Source organism: Thunnus thynnus, chromosome 9, assembly GCF_963924715.1.
Source record: "Thunnus thynnus chromosome 9, fThuThy2.1, whole genome shotgun sequence".
NCBI classification, from domain to species: domain Eukaryota; kingdom Metazoa; phylum Chordata; class Actinopteri; order Scombriformes; family Scombridae; genus Thunnus; species Thunnus thynnus.
The window spans coordinates 20453642-20471067 of record NC_089525.1 but is presented as its reverse complement, the minus strand read 5'-3'; the positions used below and the strand labels follow the sequence as shown (position 1 = coordinate 20471067).

The 17426-nt window shown below is 40.5% G+C and overlaps 1 protein-coding gene across 6 annotated transcripts; it reads right to left on the bottom strand.

Moving 5' to 3' along the window:
* Positions 1-12135: 12135 nt before the first annotated feature.
* On the bottom strand, positions 12136-15728 carry p2ry4 (pyrimidinergic receptor P2Y4). 6 transcript variants are annotated; one of them, XM_067599597.1, is made up of 4 exons: positions 15241-15718; positions 14847-15161; positions 13473-13533; positions 12136-13366 (listed from the first exon to the last, which is right to left on the bottom strand). In XM_067599597.1, the coding sequence occupies exons 3-4, from the start codon at positions 13479-13481 to the stop codon at positions 12185-12187; spliced, it is 1191 nt and encodes a 396-aa protein (XP_067455698.1). In that variant the 5' UTR covers positions 13482-13533; positions 14847-15161; positions 15241-15718; the 3' UTR covers positions 12136-12184. The 6 variants fall into 6 exon arrangements, 5 of the variants coding, with proteins under 5 accessions (XP_067455698.1, XP_067455697.1, XP_067455699.1 ...); XM_067599596.1 differs by having other exon boundaries at positions 14847-15109; XM_067599598.1 differs by having other exon boundaries at positions 14847-15362; positions 15480-15718.
* Between the last annotated feature and the right edge of the window lie 1698 nt (positions 15729-17426).

Sequence of the window (17426 nt, the reverse complement as noted above, 5' to 3'; positions counted from 1 at the left end):
ACATGTCATCAGTTATGAGCACTTTTCTTAAAATTAGGAATGAAAAAATAATGTTAAGTATGTCTTAGTGCTAATCATTTCAGCACTAATACCTTCAACAGTGTCATATACTAATGTAAAGTGGAAGACATCTGTAATAAAAATCTGTGCTTGCTCTCATCTCCACTTTCCCTGGAATATGAGAGGAAACATTGTGAGTCTTGTTTTGCAGTGTATTCCCTTGCTCAAAGGCTGATCTATGAACGTGTACGTGTGTGTTTTTTGTGTGCGAATGTATATGTGAGAGAAGAAGGCGTTCTCCATGCAGAGAAACAGGACCGGTCTGGCCCTTAGACAGGGGCAGGCTTGAAGTTGGAGATGTATAATTACATTGATCAGGGAGAAATTACAGCTCTGAGAAAGAAGGCTGGGATCGCATAATCTTATAGGTGTGTCAGTGCTTGGCTGCAAGACAGAGAGAGGCAGGGAGACAGGGAGAGAGAGAGAGAGAAAGAGAGAGAGAGAGAGAGAGAGAGAGAGAGAGAAAGAGAGAGAGAGAGAGAGAGAGAGAGAGAGGCAGGGAACCTGTGGCGTCTTTACTGGAAATCCACATCAGTGCCACCCATCATATTAGCTGCCATCAAAGCTCTAATTTTACTCTAGCATTACACCCCGCTCCTTGTATCCCCCTCCCTCCCCTGCTGGTCTGGATGGTGCAGCCTGGTGGGAAAACGACATTCAATCCTCTGTCCGCCCCATTCAGACCAAATTGGCAAATGACAGCTCTCCGCCTCTCAGATTTCGGGAAGTGAAAGGTACCACCGCCACCACCCGCCTGAGCCTCCAAAGGCAATGAGCTGTAGGTGGGGAAGGAGGAGGGGAGGGTTGGTGCAGAGGGGAGATTGAGTACCAACGAGGCCGAGGAGTGGACCGAGGCGGGTTAACAGCCTCCCTTGTCCTCCTCGGCGGTGACGGTGCTGGACACAGAACACAGAGAAAAGAGAGAAGAATGCCTACTCAGCAGATCAAAGGAACTTCCCCGAGTCCAATGGGAAAAGTTGACCTCGATCCCCTAATCACCCACTTTACCACCACGGGCTGAGCTGTGTGGGCAGCTGAGAATAGAGCGTTTGCCCTCATGGAGGTCAACAACAGTGCGAGGGCAGCACACAAAGTTAAATGTTATAAAGGTAAGGATCGAGGCATGCTGACTTGGGGAACATGGGCCTACAGTGCGCCTTAAATCCAGTTTTCATACAGAAACAAACAAATATTCTGCAGAAAAAAAGGACAACAAACTGTGACGATTTGGTTTGCGAGCTGCATGTAAAGACAGTAAAGAGATAAGAGAAGACATTTTAAACAAATTTAAAATGTATGTGGAAGCTGCTTAACAACACATTCACAAACAACAAGGTCTTTCATCAGCGTTTTGCCATGACACACAGGGAAAAGACACAGAACATATTGTGTTAGACATTACTGGCCGGCCGACTGAATGGTACTCTTACTGCTAATTAAGTGCTAATGGCGGTTCCCCCTGCAGAGAATACTAATTAATGTTCCATTCTTCCACGGGCTGAGCAAGTACTCCACTGCGGCCTAATGAGGGGAGGCAGGTACGTCTTCTCCCAGGCTGGGTTAATAAGCACAACACTGTGGGGTCTGAGTGAGAGGGCCATACCGGGGGGCTGCTTCCTGTTCCCTAATCTTAACAGACCCCCCTCAGAACACTCACAATGGGCTACGAAGGTAATGAAAGGATTTGTCCCATAAACTCAGAAAATAGGCCAGCTGATTGTCCCCGCCTGGATACTACCTCGAAAGTTTTGGTGTCTGAACTGGTGTAAATACATTAATTAACAAGGAGGAAATTCTGTACTTAAAAATCTGTGACAACAAAACAACCTGTACTATGCTTTTTCAAGACAAAGATATTTGCAAAAAAAAAAGATCTGTGAAGTGTGTATAACTCAGTACATATCTACTCTATGTATATGCGATTTGCACCCAGCAATGCAAAAGTGTAAAAGTACATGGAAAACAGTTCTGAAAAAAAAAAAAAGATTCTTGACACTGAGTACTATATTGGCTTTCCTGTGTGTCTTTCTACAGAATTACTACCTAGAAACTGCTGATGTGTCTTAGAAAACAACTTCTATTTCATATAGTTTCCAGCTCCCTGAGAATATGCACTGCTGAAAAATAAATAAATAGATTACCTGTTTGGATGCAGAAAGCCTGGGAATCAGATTCAAAGTGCTGAAGAATGAATGGATGTGCGAGTATGCGGGTGCGTGCATGAGCGTAAACATAGATTGAGGACGGTATTGGAATTACCTGAGTGAGATAATGGTGGTGCATTAGATTAACTTTCAGTCCTTAAATGCAACACATTTAGGCAATCTTGTCCCCCAAAAACATGTCAATGTCTGAAAGGCCTCCCTCTCGCTATCAGGAGCCTCTGGTCCCCCACACTGATGCAGCTGGCAAGGCGCTACCGTCGACTGTCAAAACGCAGCGCCAGATCTAGTTATAAAATAATTGAATTTTCATATCAGAGGGGACCAGAGTCCCAGCAGACAATAGGACTGCTGAGTCCTCTCTGATATTGGCTCAGGCCCTTTGCCATGCGCATGAAATCAGTATGTTAATGTTCCAGGGTTTTCTTTTTTTAAGGGCACTTGTGCTCTCGCAATGTACAACCGATGCGGTTTCAAAAAATTGCAACTATTGATAAGTAGGCAGCCCACAACCCCCTCGACCCCTCCTCCCACCCAACATGCCCGCCCCCCCCCACCGCCTCCCCCCAACCCACCAAGGCTCTAGACGTTCTCGCACCCCCATCCTCCCCCATTATTAAAATTGTAATTTATTTTTCTAAATCAGAATGACAGCTTGCTTTCTTTTCTCTGCAGCAGGCAGTGAATCACCGAGCTTTAATTACTTTCGTAACTTCGCTGACCCTGTGAGCGTGCTGCTCTGCCAGAGAAAATGGGACCTCCAACAAAGGCCCTCCACAGCCACAGCCGCCTTCGGTTCATTCAAAATGCGAAAATTTATCAAACTGCGGATTTTATAAGATTTTGTTAACATTTCACCTCCTATCTTTTTTACACTTCCCCAAAACACCCCCGCTTGCCACAGTTCTGCATCCCAATCTCCTGGCCCACCTCCTGAAGAAACTCAGTGCACTGGGTAACTAAACACCCTTTTTCCAACTCTTCCTCTTTCTCCCTGTGTGTGTGTGTGTGTGTGGCCAGGGGCGGCCCGTGGCATAGGCCACATAGGCAGTCGCCCAGGGCGCCGAATAAGGGAGGGGGCACCAAATGAGTGGGACATGTTTTTCATTTGGTTTTTTCTTACCAACAGGTGTGCTTGCTTTTATATAACTTTTGGAAATATGCACTTGTTCTCCTTTCTTAATGTTTTTCCTTTCTTTTTCAATGAAACAAAGTAGTCGTGTGCACACCCAACATCGGTGGGGTAGGCGCTGGATACAAAAAAACAATTTAACTAGATACAAGGACTACCAGCACACTGAATCAGAGCTCCCTTTTCTTTATTTGCAACGTTTGGACCATCTACAGGTCTTCCTCAGGTCAAGGAAAACCTGTAGTTGGTTGAAAAGTTGCAAATAAAGAAAAGGGAGGTATCTTAAACCATTCTTCCTTATTGTTCATCTTTAAAAGTCACACATTGCTCTCTCGCACTTCAGTGTCATGTCCGTAATCTATGTGACAGTTTTAGAGAGCAATTCATGCTTTTAAACAATGAAGCTACTCCTTTGTGACCATGACCTGTGGTCAGAAAAGGCCATCGATAGCTGGTCTTCCACAAGTCGAGGAAGACTTGTAGTTGGTTGAAATGTCGCAAATAAAGAAAAGGGAGCTCTGATTCAGTGTGCAGGTCCTTGTCAGTTTTCACCTGACAGCCACCAAACTTCATGTGGTACTTCTGGCAATGCCACCAAACACTCATTGAATGGCATGGACTAGGAGGACTTTGTCTGGACCGGAGGTACCATTGTTGCACTTCATTTTAGTGTGAGTTAATTTTAAAACTTCTAGGACGGGAGGAACTATTGTTGCCCTTTTTTGGGGCTTCATTCCAAAATCTCGCCTAGGGCACCAACATAGTCAGGGCCTATGTGTGTGTGTGTGTGTGTGTGTGTGTGTGTGTGTGTGTGTGTGTGCGTGTGTGTGTGTGTGTGTGTGTGCTTGTGTTGACTCAACAAGGTCTCCTCAGGTCAAAACAGCCAGAGGTCGTACTATTATCAGTAACCCCCTCATATCCAGGCTGTGGCCTCGGCAGCAGGGAGTCAGACAGCTCAGGGTCCTGAGGCCACAAAGCACAGATCAACAGGGATGAACACTTCATTTGATCACTTCACAGATCTTTGGCCTGCAGACATCAGGGTCAAGCTTTATTCAGCCGGAGCCATCAGAGTCTATCACACAGCTATCGACGGCCTTTTCTGACCACAGGTCATGGTCACAAAGGAGTAGCTTCAGTGTTTAAAAGCACGAAACGCTCTCCGAAACCGTCACATAGATCACGGACATGACACTGAAGTGCAAGAGAGCCATGTGTGACTTTTAAAGATGAACAATAAGGAAGAAAGGTTTAAGATACCCCCCTCTGCTTTGTTGCTACAAAGTTCAGGCATGTTTCTTGTTCGCCAACAGATCCCTATTTGCTTCACATTATTCCCGACGCCTGACTTATTAAAGTAGCTAATATGTTGTAATCCCTGCTATCGCTCTCACCTTCTCACTGGCACACCTCTGTTTTGGGCTGTGCCACTGTGTGAACCAGGGGTGTGCAGGCGCGGTTGGTCTTTTGCTGACTGCTTGATAATTGAATGAGCGATTATCCCTCCCATTAATAGACAATGATACAGAAAGCACTGCCATATGTACGGAATATTAATGAGTGGCTGCAGCGGCCTAGATAAGAGAAGCGCCATGCAGTTGCTGTAATAGGGGTTAAAACAATTTGCCCCCCACCACCCTATCCCTCCCCACACACACACACACACACACACACACCAGCTCTCATGCTTTCCACTATGTTAATCCTCAGTCTTCTCACCCACTAAGCAGGCTGCCACAAACCAAACCACCCCCCATGGCCTGGACTTGTGCTTGGCGCTGACCTCACTGCTGCCAAGGCCGACCCACCATTGTGTGAGAGTGCGAGCAGGGTCACTTGACAACAGAATGACATGCTAATGATGGGAAACAGCAGGTGTTTAGTATTTATGTTATGAGAAATTTTGCAAAAAGGGAAGTAGGAGCTTAATCTCACTGTTTCACTACTGAATCCATCTTCATCTTCTTGATGTCAGAAGTAAAGTGTTGTTTTTTTTTATGATGTTCAGCCGAAGCAAAGATGCAAGATCAAATTTCATTAAAGGTTGCACGGAGTCAGGCAGGTGAAATAGTCGGAGCACACTTCTATATGAGTTGCCATGCCAATCAATATCTAACATCTATTAGCATTGGAAAGCAATATTTCCCCTTTTACCTTGCAATAATTGTGCTTAATGCTGTGAAGTACCTTATCATAGGTCTGACAGCAAAAGAAAGGCCAGTTACCATGGTGACTGTGAAAGCCATTGGTTTCCTTTTCAGCGGAATAATGAACTTCTCTCCTCTGTGTGTCACTCTTCCACTCCACTCTCAGCCTCTTCGATTAAATTGAAGTCCACGCGTCCTTGAAATCCCTCGTCTCTGCCTTATAATTTGCCAAATGAGAAAAACACAGAAAAAAATGTTCAAGGCTCAACAAATGCATCACTTTAGGCCGAGGCGTGGGTGTAGCTCACAGTCATTACACAGTGTATTTTTTTTATTATTATTTATTAGCAGGAATATGTCCTCTTAATTAAAACATACTTGTATGCAGTTACATTTTATTTTTTTGGTGATGGGCTTTCCTTGGATGATAATCATTTAATTTCATCCATCAAGTTATATGAAAGTCCAAAACAAGATTTCAAGGCCATTAATATCAGTTGAAATTAGTTTGATTTTTTTTTTGCATTTTTGGTGGCATTTTAAATTTCAGACTGCCTCAGTTCTGCACTCCACAACTGCAAATGTCAACAACAGCCTTTAAGTCAATCAACTTGAAGCCGTTTTTGCTGCAGGGTGAATACTTGGAGCTGATGGAAAGCGTCCACAAAGTATTTTAAAGTGATGGGATACGACAAGGCTACTTTCACATTTAATAATGATGAATACATGGAGCTGAATAGACTTCTCAAAGCAGTCTGACACGTGCTCCCCAGCCAGGTTATTTTTCTATATTTCAATGAGAATAACATAAAAAAAAAACGTGTTTCTTTCCTCTAAATGTCGTGAATTCGATCATTGATTGCACTCGCAATCCTTAGTGTCCTTGAGCACAGACATCCTCACTGCCCGAGAACATCAAGTGCTTTATTCAGTGGTCTGCATGATGGTCGATTAAGGAAGAAGAAAAAAAACGTGCAAATAATTCAAGTAAAGCTGGAGAATCGAGATCCAAATAAGACCATCAAACAATGAGGCCATTTAAACAGCAGTGGTCAAATAACTGTTAAATTCATAAGATTTGTATCTATCAAGTCATTTTCCTCCATGACTGCGACTACTGGTCAATATCTTTAGTTAAGCTATTAAATATTAAGACCATATGGCAAAAGCATTGTATTTCTTTGCTATTTAAAAACATTAATGAAAATAATAAAACTTATTCTTGTTCTAAAGTATTCTGAGTAAAAATTAGTTCATTGTAATTCGGGGATTTTTCAGCAGTTCTATAAGTCTGATATGGATATTTTTTTTAAAATACAATTTTCTGTTAATATGGTTTTCTCAAGAACATTTTTATCATGTATATGTTGCTTATTCACAGTGAGAGTGACAATTAAAATTCCTAATTGAGTGACGGATCAAATAGCACCATAATGTACCTTTATGAACGGGCCTCAGCGTCACGTTTCCTTCGTACTTCTGTGTAACTGCTAAATGCAAATTTAGTCATTTTCTTCAAGAACAGCTGTGGGCTAAACGTCTGTCAACTTAAGTGAGCTCACTCACTCAGTTAATGGTTGCCGTTTTCCTCAGTATTATCAAATATAGCTACATGAAACCAATGGAGGACATAAACATGCACGGATTAACTATCTTAGTAAAAGGGCGATTAAACCCGCAGCGCTGTCTTACAGACGAGGGGTGGGGCCCCGCAGTAACTCCAAAACATTTAACCTTACCAAAAAATAATCATATTCAAACATTGCAACCTCCAATTATCATTGATTATTCCTAAATCTAATGGTGGACAACATAGCTTCAAACCAAAAGCACACACATATCTCTGTTTAAGTGTAAAATTAAGTTAGGCTACTCTGGGGTGAATGACAGCAGAGCATTTTGATGACTTTAGTCAATAAAGCAGACTTTAAGTGCAGTTTTGAAAGCTTCTCTGTCGCTGTTTATAGCCTATTAGATCAGTTATTATTTAAACCAATTCATAATTTCATACCTGTATTTCTCTAAAAGCAATAGTTAATTCATTCTAAACTACCTTATTGGAATTACAAGAATTTGGACATGAACATAATTTTTCCAATTTTCCCAATTATATCCTCTTAAATCTTCATGCAGTGTAAAGGTGGAACATTACTGTCACATCAGTGTAATTAGGAAGTTTCTATCACATATTGCTCTTGAATTATTGTGTTCATAAGAATGTGTCATACAAGGCAGCATATCACCAACATATCCTGTCACCATGGAAAACCTGCATCTCCACAATATTACAACACAGAATAACACAGTAACATAAGAAAACCAGCTGTGGTTTTACCTTGATAGTCGTACACCTTTACTTTATCTCAGTGGATATTCAAGTGTTTTATGAGCCCAACAGAGACAGGTTTGAGAATGTGGCTCATCATTCAGTGTGACATGAAACATGAAAATCACTAAAAGATGTAATTACAATCCAAGTCTATTTAATCAAAATACTCTTTTCATGCCTCAAGGAGAATTTCAAGACAAGCAAGCTTGCAAACTTTTCTGAGATCAGCACATCAAGGGCAGAAGGAGCAAGTCAACAATGTAAACTAAAAAGGGTGAATTTTTGCCCAGAATGCATTATGACCTTTGTGAGTACGATCCTAATACACATCAGCAGATCAAATACTGTAAATAAACAATATAAATTCAGAGTTATGCTGCAGAATAACCTTAAATAAAATTGACATATGATTTATGTCACAATAAGTCAGATTCTCAGTTATTAGGTCTGCTCTCAAAGACATGGTCCACATACACTACCTGGTACTACCAAGAAGACAGAAGCTGCTTGTGATATGATCAAGACAGACTTTACTACATCTCATCCCTTTTCAAATAACAAACACACAAGGCGCTTCAGCACAAAGTTATCTGACTTCTTTACTGAGAAATCCAACTGGAGCTCTCCTGAGTTGTCACTACAACAGTCACCAGACGTCTTGACAAAATCACACCACAGGGAGGCGCTAGTAAGCTTACATCTCAAGAGAGAACAAGCTACACTGCAGCTGAGAGACATGTGCCATTCATAATTAGATGAACTGTTGAACAGTGCACAGAGATGATCTGCCTTCTTTAGCAAAGAGTCTGAAGCTTCATTAGATTCGTTTTAACAATCAAAAATAAGATTATGTGTCAATCTAGCAGATCTTTGTCAGGGTCACCTTGACTTGTTTTTCATATAAGAATTATTGGTTCATGAAGTACAAGCTGAAGATGCTGATGAAAGTAACTGTTCAGAGGCCTGCTGATAAAGAAAAAAATGCGTGAAGACTTATGAGATGCATCCTGTAATGATGTTATAAAAGGAAAACAACTATTAAAGAATGACTGACAGCACTGATGGTCTGGATCCACTGAGCCACGTGTTAAATTTATGTCTGGGTGAATATGCTGTGTCATTTTGTTCATGGGTTATGTGTAATTGCATAATGTTTGACCTCTTCAACCAAACAACATCCCTGTTTGTAATGGAAATTTACACTCATGTTTTTTATGATTATGTGCAACTTGTTTACTAATATAACCCTTGCGTGAGAAAGTGCAGGAATGTCATCAATTCATAGCTGTGTGATTTGACCTTCAACTTCCTGTTCCCAGCAGATAGATGAAGTGCCTCTTCACTCCAGGAAGAAACACTGACAAGTGATGTACAAAGGACCAAATGTCAATCTAATTGGTCAAGTTTGTGTAGTTTAAGGGTCTTTGTTCTGTAACTTTCTGTGGCAGGTGTGGCTGTGACTATAAGCGTGCATGTTTGACTTCACTCTCGGTCTCTCTGTCTAATCCAGACTTAGGATCCCGAATGCATACTGTATGTGTGTCAATTAAACTCTAAAAGACAACTCGCTGTTCGTGAATTCATCTTTATTACAGCAATTCCACAACACTATTACAAACTCATATGCTGTGGACAAACTTTGTTCAAAACAGAGACACAGAACATTATTATAGTTTCTTGTCAAAAAGCTGAAAGTATCCAAATATACCAAACACTAATGAGGCATCAAATCTATTTATGATGTAAAAGTGTGGGCATAAAATTACAGGATCTTTGGTTTGAATATTTCAATCAATGCAAGAGCTGCAATGATTAGGTGATTAATCGATTAGTTGATTGTCAGAAAATTAATTGCCAACTATTTTGATAATGGATAACTGTTTTGAGTCATTCAAGAAAAAAATCTAAAACTCTCCGGTTCCAGCTTCTTAAGTGTGATTATTTTATCTGATAGTAGACTTAATATTTTAACATAAGTGGTTAAAGACCCAATGTTGTGGATGTTTTGAGCGATGGTCAGCACCTCAGTGGAGAAAAGTGGACACGAGCCTTTGATGTGTTAAAGCTGAAAATGTTTATTGAAGTACTTGGCGAAGGAGAACTGAAACATCAAACATCAAAGTCATCTGCAACTTGGATGCTGTCTCTTTCCATTCTGCCCCCTGAAAGTCTTTAACTCAAGCAGATCAGCCTTCAATATGAAAAATTAGTCTCTCTTGGTTCACTAGTTTCTAAACAAGGAACTGCATTTTACCCGCGTCAGTTCAGGTCACGTTGCATGGAACCTCAGGTCGCTGTCAGCACATTTTGGTTTTGAATGTCTGACTGTGTCAATAGAATCTACGCATCCACCTATCTGTGTTATCTAGGAAAGCCTCCTCCGACCTTGGTGACCATGGCAATGCTGATTCACCCTCTATCAGAGAGGTTTCTGCTTTCCCCAAAACATCACAGACAGCTGGAGTCTCAAGGAGAGGAGAGATTGCCTCCTACCTGCTTAAGAATTACAGTGTAACTCAATTTGTAACCCCTGAAGTTGGAAAATTCCATAACACCCAATGATTAATTAATGAATCTGTCGATTATGTTCTCAATTAATTGATATAATGAATAATGAAAATAATCCTTGTAGCCCTAAATGAAAGCATTGTGTAGCTACAATGCAGTGCTGGAACAAGCTGAGATACAGTGTACATTAGATGTTATCATACAGTGTGAAAGTAATGTGTAACCTTACAGTGACTTACAGTCAGGGGAAATTTATCATTAGGAGAAAATCAAGATTGACGGGATTAATCAGACATTTGTAAGCACATGCATAGTTCTTTTTTTTTGTTCACATGAAACTGTTTTATCATTGTTACAGTGTTTATGTATTCAGTGCCCTTATCTCAAAAAGGAGCCTGCATCGTTTTCTTGCAGTCAGAAGAAAACATCAGTGACCCAAACTTTTTGGTGGTGTTTCCTTTTGTACCTCATGTCCTCCAGCTATCATACATCTTTCTCACGCTTCATGACTTCAGGTAGATTTCAATGGGAAAATATTTTGTTCCTGTTTTTGTCACATACTCTCACATGTTTTGACTTCCCATAAACATTAACTACACTGTTTAATAGACCATTTAAGGTCACAGAAGTTAGTTTCAGTTTTGCTAAATACATGAGAAACATGAAAGGATGAAAGAATGAAACTGCATGATCAGTTCATGATGTGTGACATACAGTAACACAGTTACTGTAGTAATAACTAACCATAACATTACTCAAGCAGTAACAATTTCTTCAAAGATGGTGCTCATTAACATCATGAGTGACGCAGTGTTGTATGGATACATCTGCTCCAGTATAGATTCATACAGCAACATTAAAACAACTTTGTGGCATTAAGTGAAAGTTTCCAACACTGCTTTCACATCCTGTAAAACTATCAAGTTCAACCTAGATCACTGATAGAAAAAAGGCATTCGAATTCCATGATCAATCCCAAAGGTAAAAGCAAAAAAGGAAAATCCCTTTTCCCTCTAATGAGGCGTGGGTGATTTGAAAAAGTACTTCTCCTCCAAATCAGCCCCTCTGTTTTTCTTCATAGTTGAGCGAAAGACAGCTGTGAAAATTGAAGGACAAAAACAGCTGAGATCAGGCGCTGCACTTTTTGGAGCCACGGTTTCTGAGAAACACGATGACATTGTTGATACAACAGGAAGGATTGCATCATGATCGTCTCATTTTAAAGACAATAGCCAGACGATCTGTCATCTTTGGTCAGATATCAAGCTGAATGTTTATATCAGCGTTTGCCATATCCAATTTAGTTCTCCTTACTTAGATGACAATAATTCACTGACTGAAACATCTGTGATTTTATGGCACCTGTAACCACTTGTTAGTGGTTAGTCACTTTTTACATAATCTAAAACTTTTCCTCTCCATAGGCACCATTTTCCCAATAGAAAAGCTTTGATTACAGTTACTTCAGTACATATACAGCAGTGTATATATATATACTGTGTATACTGTGTATTATATATTACATTTTGTGAAAGAATCCCTTTTTGGTAGGAGGCTGTGCGTTCAGGAAAGGGTAAAAAAAACACTTATTTGTCCTACAAACATTGTCACCTCAAGGAAATGAGGGGAATTAAAACATTGTCTTTACATCTGTTGAAGCAGATGTCATGGAGTGAAAGCATACTTCAGTAGATTTTACAGTAAACTGCAATTTTTCCTAATCAGTTCAAAAAAGGAAAATCACCCATGTGATGGAAATGTTGGTGCTGAAAACATTAGCGTGGTCTGGAGCAGAACTCTTAAATACATGTTTAATACTTTAGATTCCTGAAAAGATTATAAGAATTCATCTCTCATCCTTTCTGCTGGCTTTAAAGTCTGTGTTTTTGTAGACCAGAGCAATGTCATTGTTCGGTTGTATTTGTGCCTCTTCAGGTATTTGGCTGCTTGTTGTGTGTCTTTTTCCTGTGAGAACAGAGAGCATTTTGGAGCGGTAGTGATCTCCAGCCAGGAAATACAGAATGGGGTCAATGCAGCTGTTGATGCTCGCCAGCGGCCTGGTGATCTTGTAAGTAAAGTTGACAATGTTGAGGAATTCACATCTCAGATCCAGAACACGGGCGGTGTAGTAGAGGGTTCGTGTGATGTGAAATGGAACAAAGCTCACAGCAAACACCACTAACACCACTATGATGAGCTTGATGGACTTCCGACGTGAGGCAGTGCCCTGCTTGCTGGCAGATAATCCCCGTCTGTTCCGGCACAAGGCCCGTGCCATGAGGCAGTAACACACCACAATGACCAGGAAAGGGATGCCAAATAGTAGCACCATGACAACAGAGCTGTAGTCCACATACTCCTCAAAGGCATCCTGGCTGGTTGTGTCATGGCAGAGGGTGTCGTTGTCCCTCCTGGAGGTGGTGACAAAGATGAGGTTCGGCACCAGGCACACGGTCACCATGGCCCACACCAGGCCGCACACCAGGTGGGCGTGGCGGGACTTCACCAGGGTCAGCGCCTTGATGGGGTGACAGATGCCAAGGTAACGGTGCACACTGATGCAGGTGAGGAGGAGGATGCTGCAGTAGAGGTTAGCGTAGAACAGGAAGCGCACTATTTTGCAGGCAGCCACGCCAAAGGGCCAATGACTGCGGTTGGCGTAGTAATAAATGAGGGTGGGCAGGGAGAGGACGTACAGGAAGTCAGACAAGGCGAGGTGGAACATGTACACCGTGCTGGGGTTCCACGGACGCATCTTGAGGAACATCCACAAAGCCATAGCATTCAGCACGAAGCCAACCACAAACACCAGACTGTAGGAAACAGGCAGCAGGATGTATTTAAACTCCTCATCAAAGCGACAGCTTGAGTTAAATACTGAGGTGAACGTTGTTGACTGGTTGTGTGTGCCAGATCTGCTGCTGATGACCGTTTCCATAATGATGTCTCCTCTCAGGGGAGCACTTCCATGCCAGGAGATGACACAACCGTCAAAGGAAGAGGAAGTTCTGAGATATGCAGGTTGCAGCTGAAACAATTCGTAATTCAAAACAGTTAATAAACAGAAAATTAATTGACAACTATTTCATCAATCAATCAATTGTTTAAGTAATTTTTCAAGCAAAAATACCAACCATTCGCATCTGTAGATGTCACTTTCGCTCCCAGGATATTATGATGAGCCATTGAAATGTTCTGACATTTTGTAGGACAAATGATTGAGAAAATAAGCTATAGATTAATTAATAATGAAAATAATCATTTAAAGGTGCAGTGTGTAAGATTTAGTGGAAATTAGCGATGAGGTTGCAGATTGCAACAAATCAGAAACCCCCTTTTCCCCCTCCAAGCATGTAGGAGGGAGAACACAGGTGAACCTACAGTGGCCGCAAAAAACGCAAAAGGCCTGCTCTAGAGCCAGTGTTTGGTTTGTCCATTCTGGGCTACTGTAGAAACATGGCAGGCTCCATGGAAGAGGACCCACTCCCTATGTAGATACAAAGGGTTCATTCTAAGGTAACGAAAACACAACAATTCTTATTTTCATGGGATTATAAACTAATTTAAACATACTTAAGAATATTACATTGCATTTTCACCAAGTCAGTTCCACTAGATGCCACTAAATTCGACACGCAACTGTAATGCAGCCTTGCTGTAAGATGAGTTCACATTGTCATGTTCAACTTTTACTCAGTATTATTATTTTTAAAATCAAGGCTGAAGACGTTTCTGCCTTTATTTAAATCAAATTTGGGGTTTTTGTTTAATATATTACACTGCACTCTAACTTTCCTGTCCTGTTTTATCTCTTATTCTATTTTAGTTTATTTTTATTTCCAATTTAATACTTTTTTATTGTATTTAAATGTCATTTTATATTGCCTTGTGTTGCTTTTACATTATTGTCTTGATGCCTTTTATGTTTTATGTAAAGCACTTTGAATTGCCTTGTTGTTGAAATGTCCTATACAAATAAACCTGCCTTGCCTATCAGAAAAACATATTTAAAGTATCAAAAAATACTCTGCAAAATAGCCCTCAGAATTTATATTAATATTAAATATATTATATTATGGGATTATCATTATTACTATTTAAGCATTAACATGTAAGCAACATTTTAATGTAGCTGGTGGAGGTGAGGGTACTTTTTGGGTGATTTATATCATATTTCATCAGGACATTATTGTAGTTGAAAAATCTTCACATGTAAATTAACTAATAGCTCTCAAATAAATGTATTGGGGTAAAACGTAGGCAAAAAGTCTAAATTTCCCTCTGAAAGTGTAACATAAAGTGCAAAGGTACTAATTACTTTCCACTACGGTTGATTAAGTTTCAAACTTTTAACAAAAATGAACTTTTTTCCAAAATCTGTCCAGTTTTTCTGCATTGCTCAACATGAGATTCTTCTACATACAGTATGTATTTAACAAAACATGATCCTCGGTCGATATTTCTCAGACACACGAATTCAAGCATCGCGTTGTCGTGACTGCACTCACCCCAAATTGGATCCTTAGAAAAATGCTGCTGGCAGGCTGATCTTGATCCCGGTGCTGTCGTCTTTTCACAAGTTTCACCTTAAAGCAGAAGTTTAGCGGCTTCTCTTTTGACCGTCTTTATGTAGTTTCATCGGCGTGGGCTACATTAGAGACGCTCTTAGAGTTGTTTTTTAGGTGAGTTGAAGTCGTGTAGTAGTCCATAGCACCGCTGCACACACACAGCCAACACCGAGCGCAGCGTACGCGGACACAACAGACTATGGCTGAAATGGGAAGTCGCATTGCTGAGTGTGCAGAAGAGCCGCCTAAAACAGTCTGCAGTGTAAAAGTCACTTTCAATTTACTGAGCCCAACGCCCACTTGAAGGTGCTGCTAGGGATCATTTCATACATACCATTCATGTCTTTTTAAATGTCACCATTCTTCATTAAACTGTGTGATGAGTGCAGTAAAACGCACAGATCCTATCAAAACCTTACTTGAGAACTAGACTTCACCCAGTAGCCTAAGGAAAATCTGGTTTTCAAAAAGAAATAGAGAGAAAAGGAAGAGAGAAAAAGGAAATTGCGACAATATGTCACCCAATTTTTCACAATGAGAGGTGGATGTAATCCGTGAGTGGTTGAAATTAACCTGTTGGCTCAGTCTACAGGGAAAGATGTTACTATTGCTCCCCAAACATTAGTTAATCAATATCTTCACGGAAGATTCTGGGTGTTTACATTTCGCTCCGCTCTTAGCCGACATTTAATCAATGAAAGCAAACTTTTTGGACGCCATTCATGTTAAACCAGTTGTTACTGTCCCTGTCCCTGCCTGGTGCCAGGCCAACAGACGCAGCTCAGCAGCCCTTTCTCCTCATCCCCATCCCCCCCTCCAATAAACCAGCCCTCCTTCCAGCTGAAGGAGGAGGTTGAAAGCATTTTGTTGAACGATATGCCAGCTGTCATAATTGCAGGGGGGCCGTGGGAATTCCTTTTTTTATTAGTATGAAAAAAAAGAAAAGTGTATAAATCCTAAATCCCTAAAAAGGTAAGAATTGGTAGTATACTCAATTGGTATGTATACTTAGTTCCAAAACCTGCTGCTGATTTTATTGTTTTGTTTGTCATTCTATAGATGATAATGTTCATTTATTTTAATTGTATATTTGATTCATATTTATTTTAAGTTATTCATTAATGTTACGATAATTTTCTATTCAACAGTTTCACCATTAAAATTATGTTTAGACTGTAGAAGATGACCTTTAGCCAGGGATGGAGCAGCGATTTTAAAAGTGTGTTGGTTCTAGAGTTGGGATATGAGCACACCCCAGCATGTCTGCACAGTGTTATATTTTCACAGTTCACTGTCAGTAAATATCATACAGTAAGTATTGGACTACAAGAGAGTTGCAAGCCTGCAAAGGTAGAGTTCTTTAAAGCTTTGAATGGATTGATTGGATTCTGGAGGTGTCGTTACAGCAATTGCGCAGGGTTAGTGTGGCCTATGGTGGTGGGGTGGTGGGGCCCAGTGTCATATCTTTTCATGGGGCCCAAAATCCCTGGTGGCACCCCTGACTTCATGTTTTCTGATCACTACAGGGTATTATTTTTGGTGCCTTTTTTTATCCACAAACACAAAAGAAATGACTGTTTGCAAAAGGTCACTAGACACCGAAACCCAGTGTGAATTCTCTGAGCTGGTTACTGTATCCAATCTATCTTATATAAACGAAATGGTTGACTTTTTCAATAGCAAGCTGACTAATTTTTTAAATACAGTTGCACCACTAAGGGAAGAAAAGAGATAATTTGATAAAATATCACCATGGATATCAGATACTGTTTGTGAGCGAAAGAGATCTTGTAGAGCAGCGGTAGAAAGTGGAGGAAAAAAGACTGTTTACGCAAGAGTTGGTAAACTCTTCATGTAAAGGCGTGGACTTCCCGTCCACCTCAAGGTGTAATTATCAGTCTTTACAACCTGAGCACCTGTTGGGGAATTTAATATTCACACAGACTGGTTGCTCAATCCTGCCCCTGTCAATGACATCCTGGACCAAATAGCTTCCATTAGAATTTGCAATATTCTTTAACAATAAAATTACCTCCATAAGAGTGGCTATTGTCATAGATGGTGGTAACAACATCAGTCGACCTTGCAAAAATTTTGCAAACATGTCTAAATTCATCACTGTTTCTGATCAGAAATTATACAAGCCTGTGAATGAAAGTAAGTCTTCTACATGCTGGCTTGACCCAGTCCCCACTACATTTTTTTAAGAACTGTTTTAACTGTATGCTTCACTCTGTTAGATAGATCATTAACATGTCTCTTGAAACTGGATGCTTTCCAGAATCCTTTAAAATTGCAGCTATAAAACCCCTGTGTAAAAAAACCAAACATAGATACTGATGTTTTAAATAACTATAGACCTATATCAAATCTCCCGTTTTTAAGTAAGATACTGAAAAGGGTTGTTTTTAACCAAATTACAGATTTCCTGAACAAAAATAATATTTTAGAAAAGTTTTAGTCAGGGTTCAGGGCAAATCACAGCACTGAGATACCCCTCACCAAATTTGTCAGCTATTT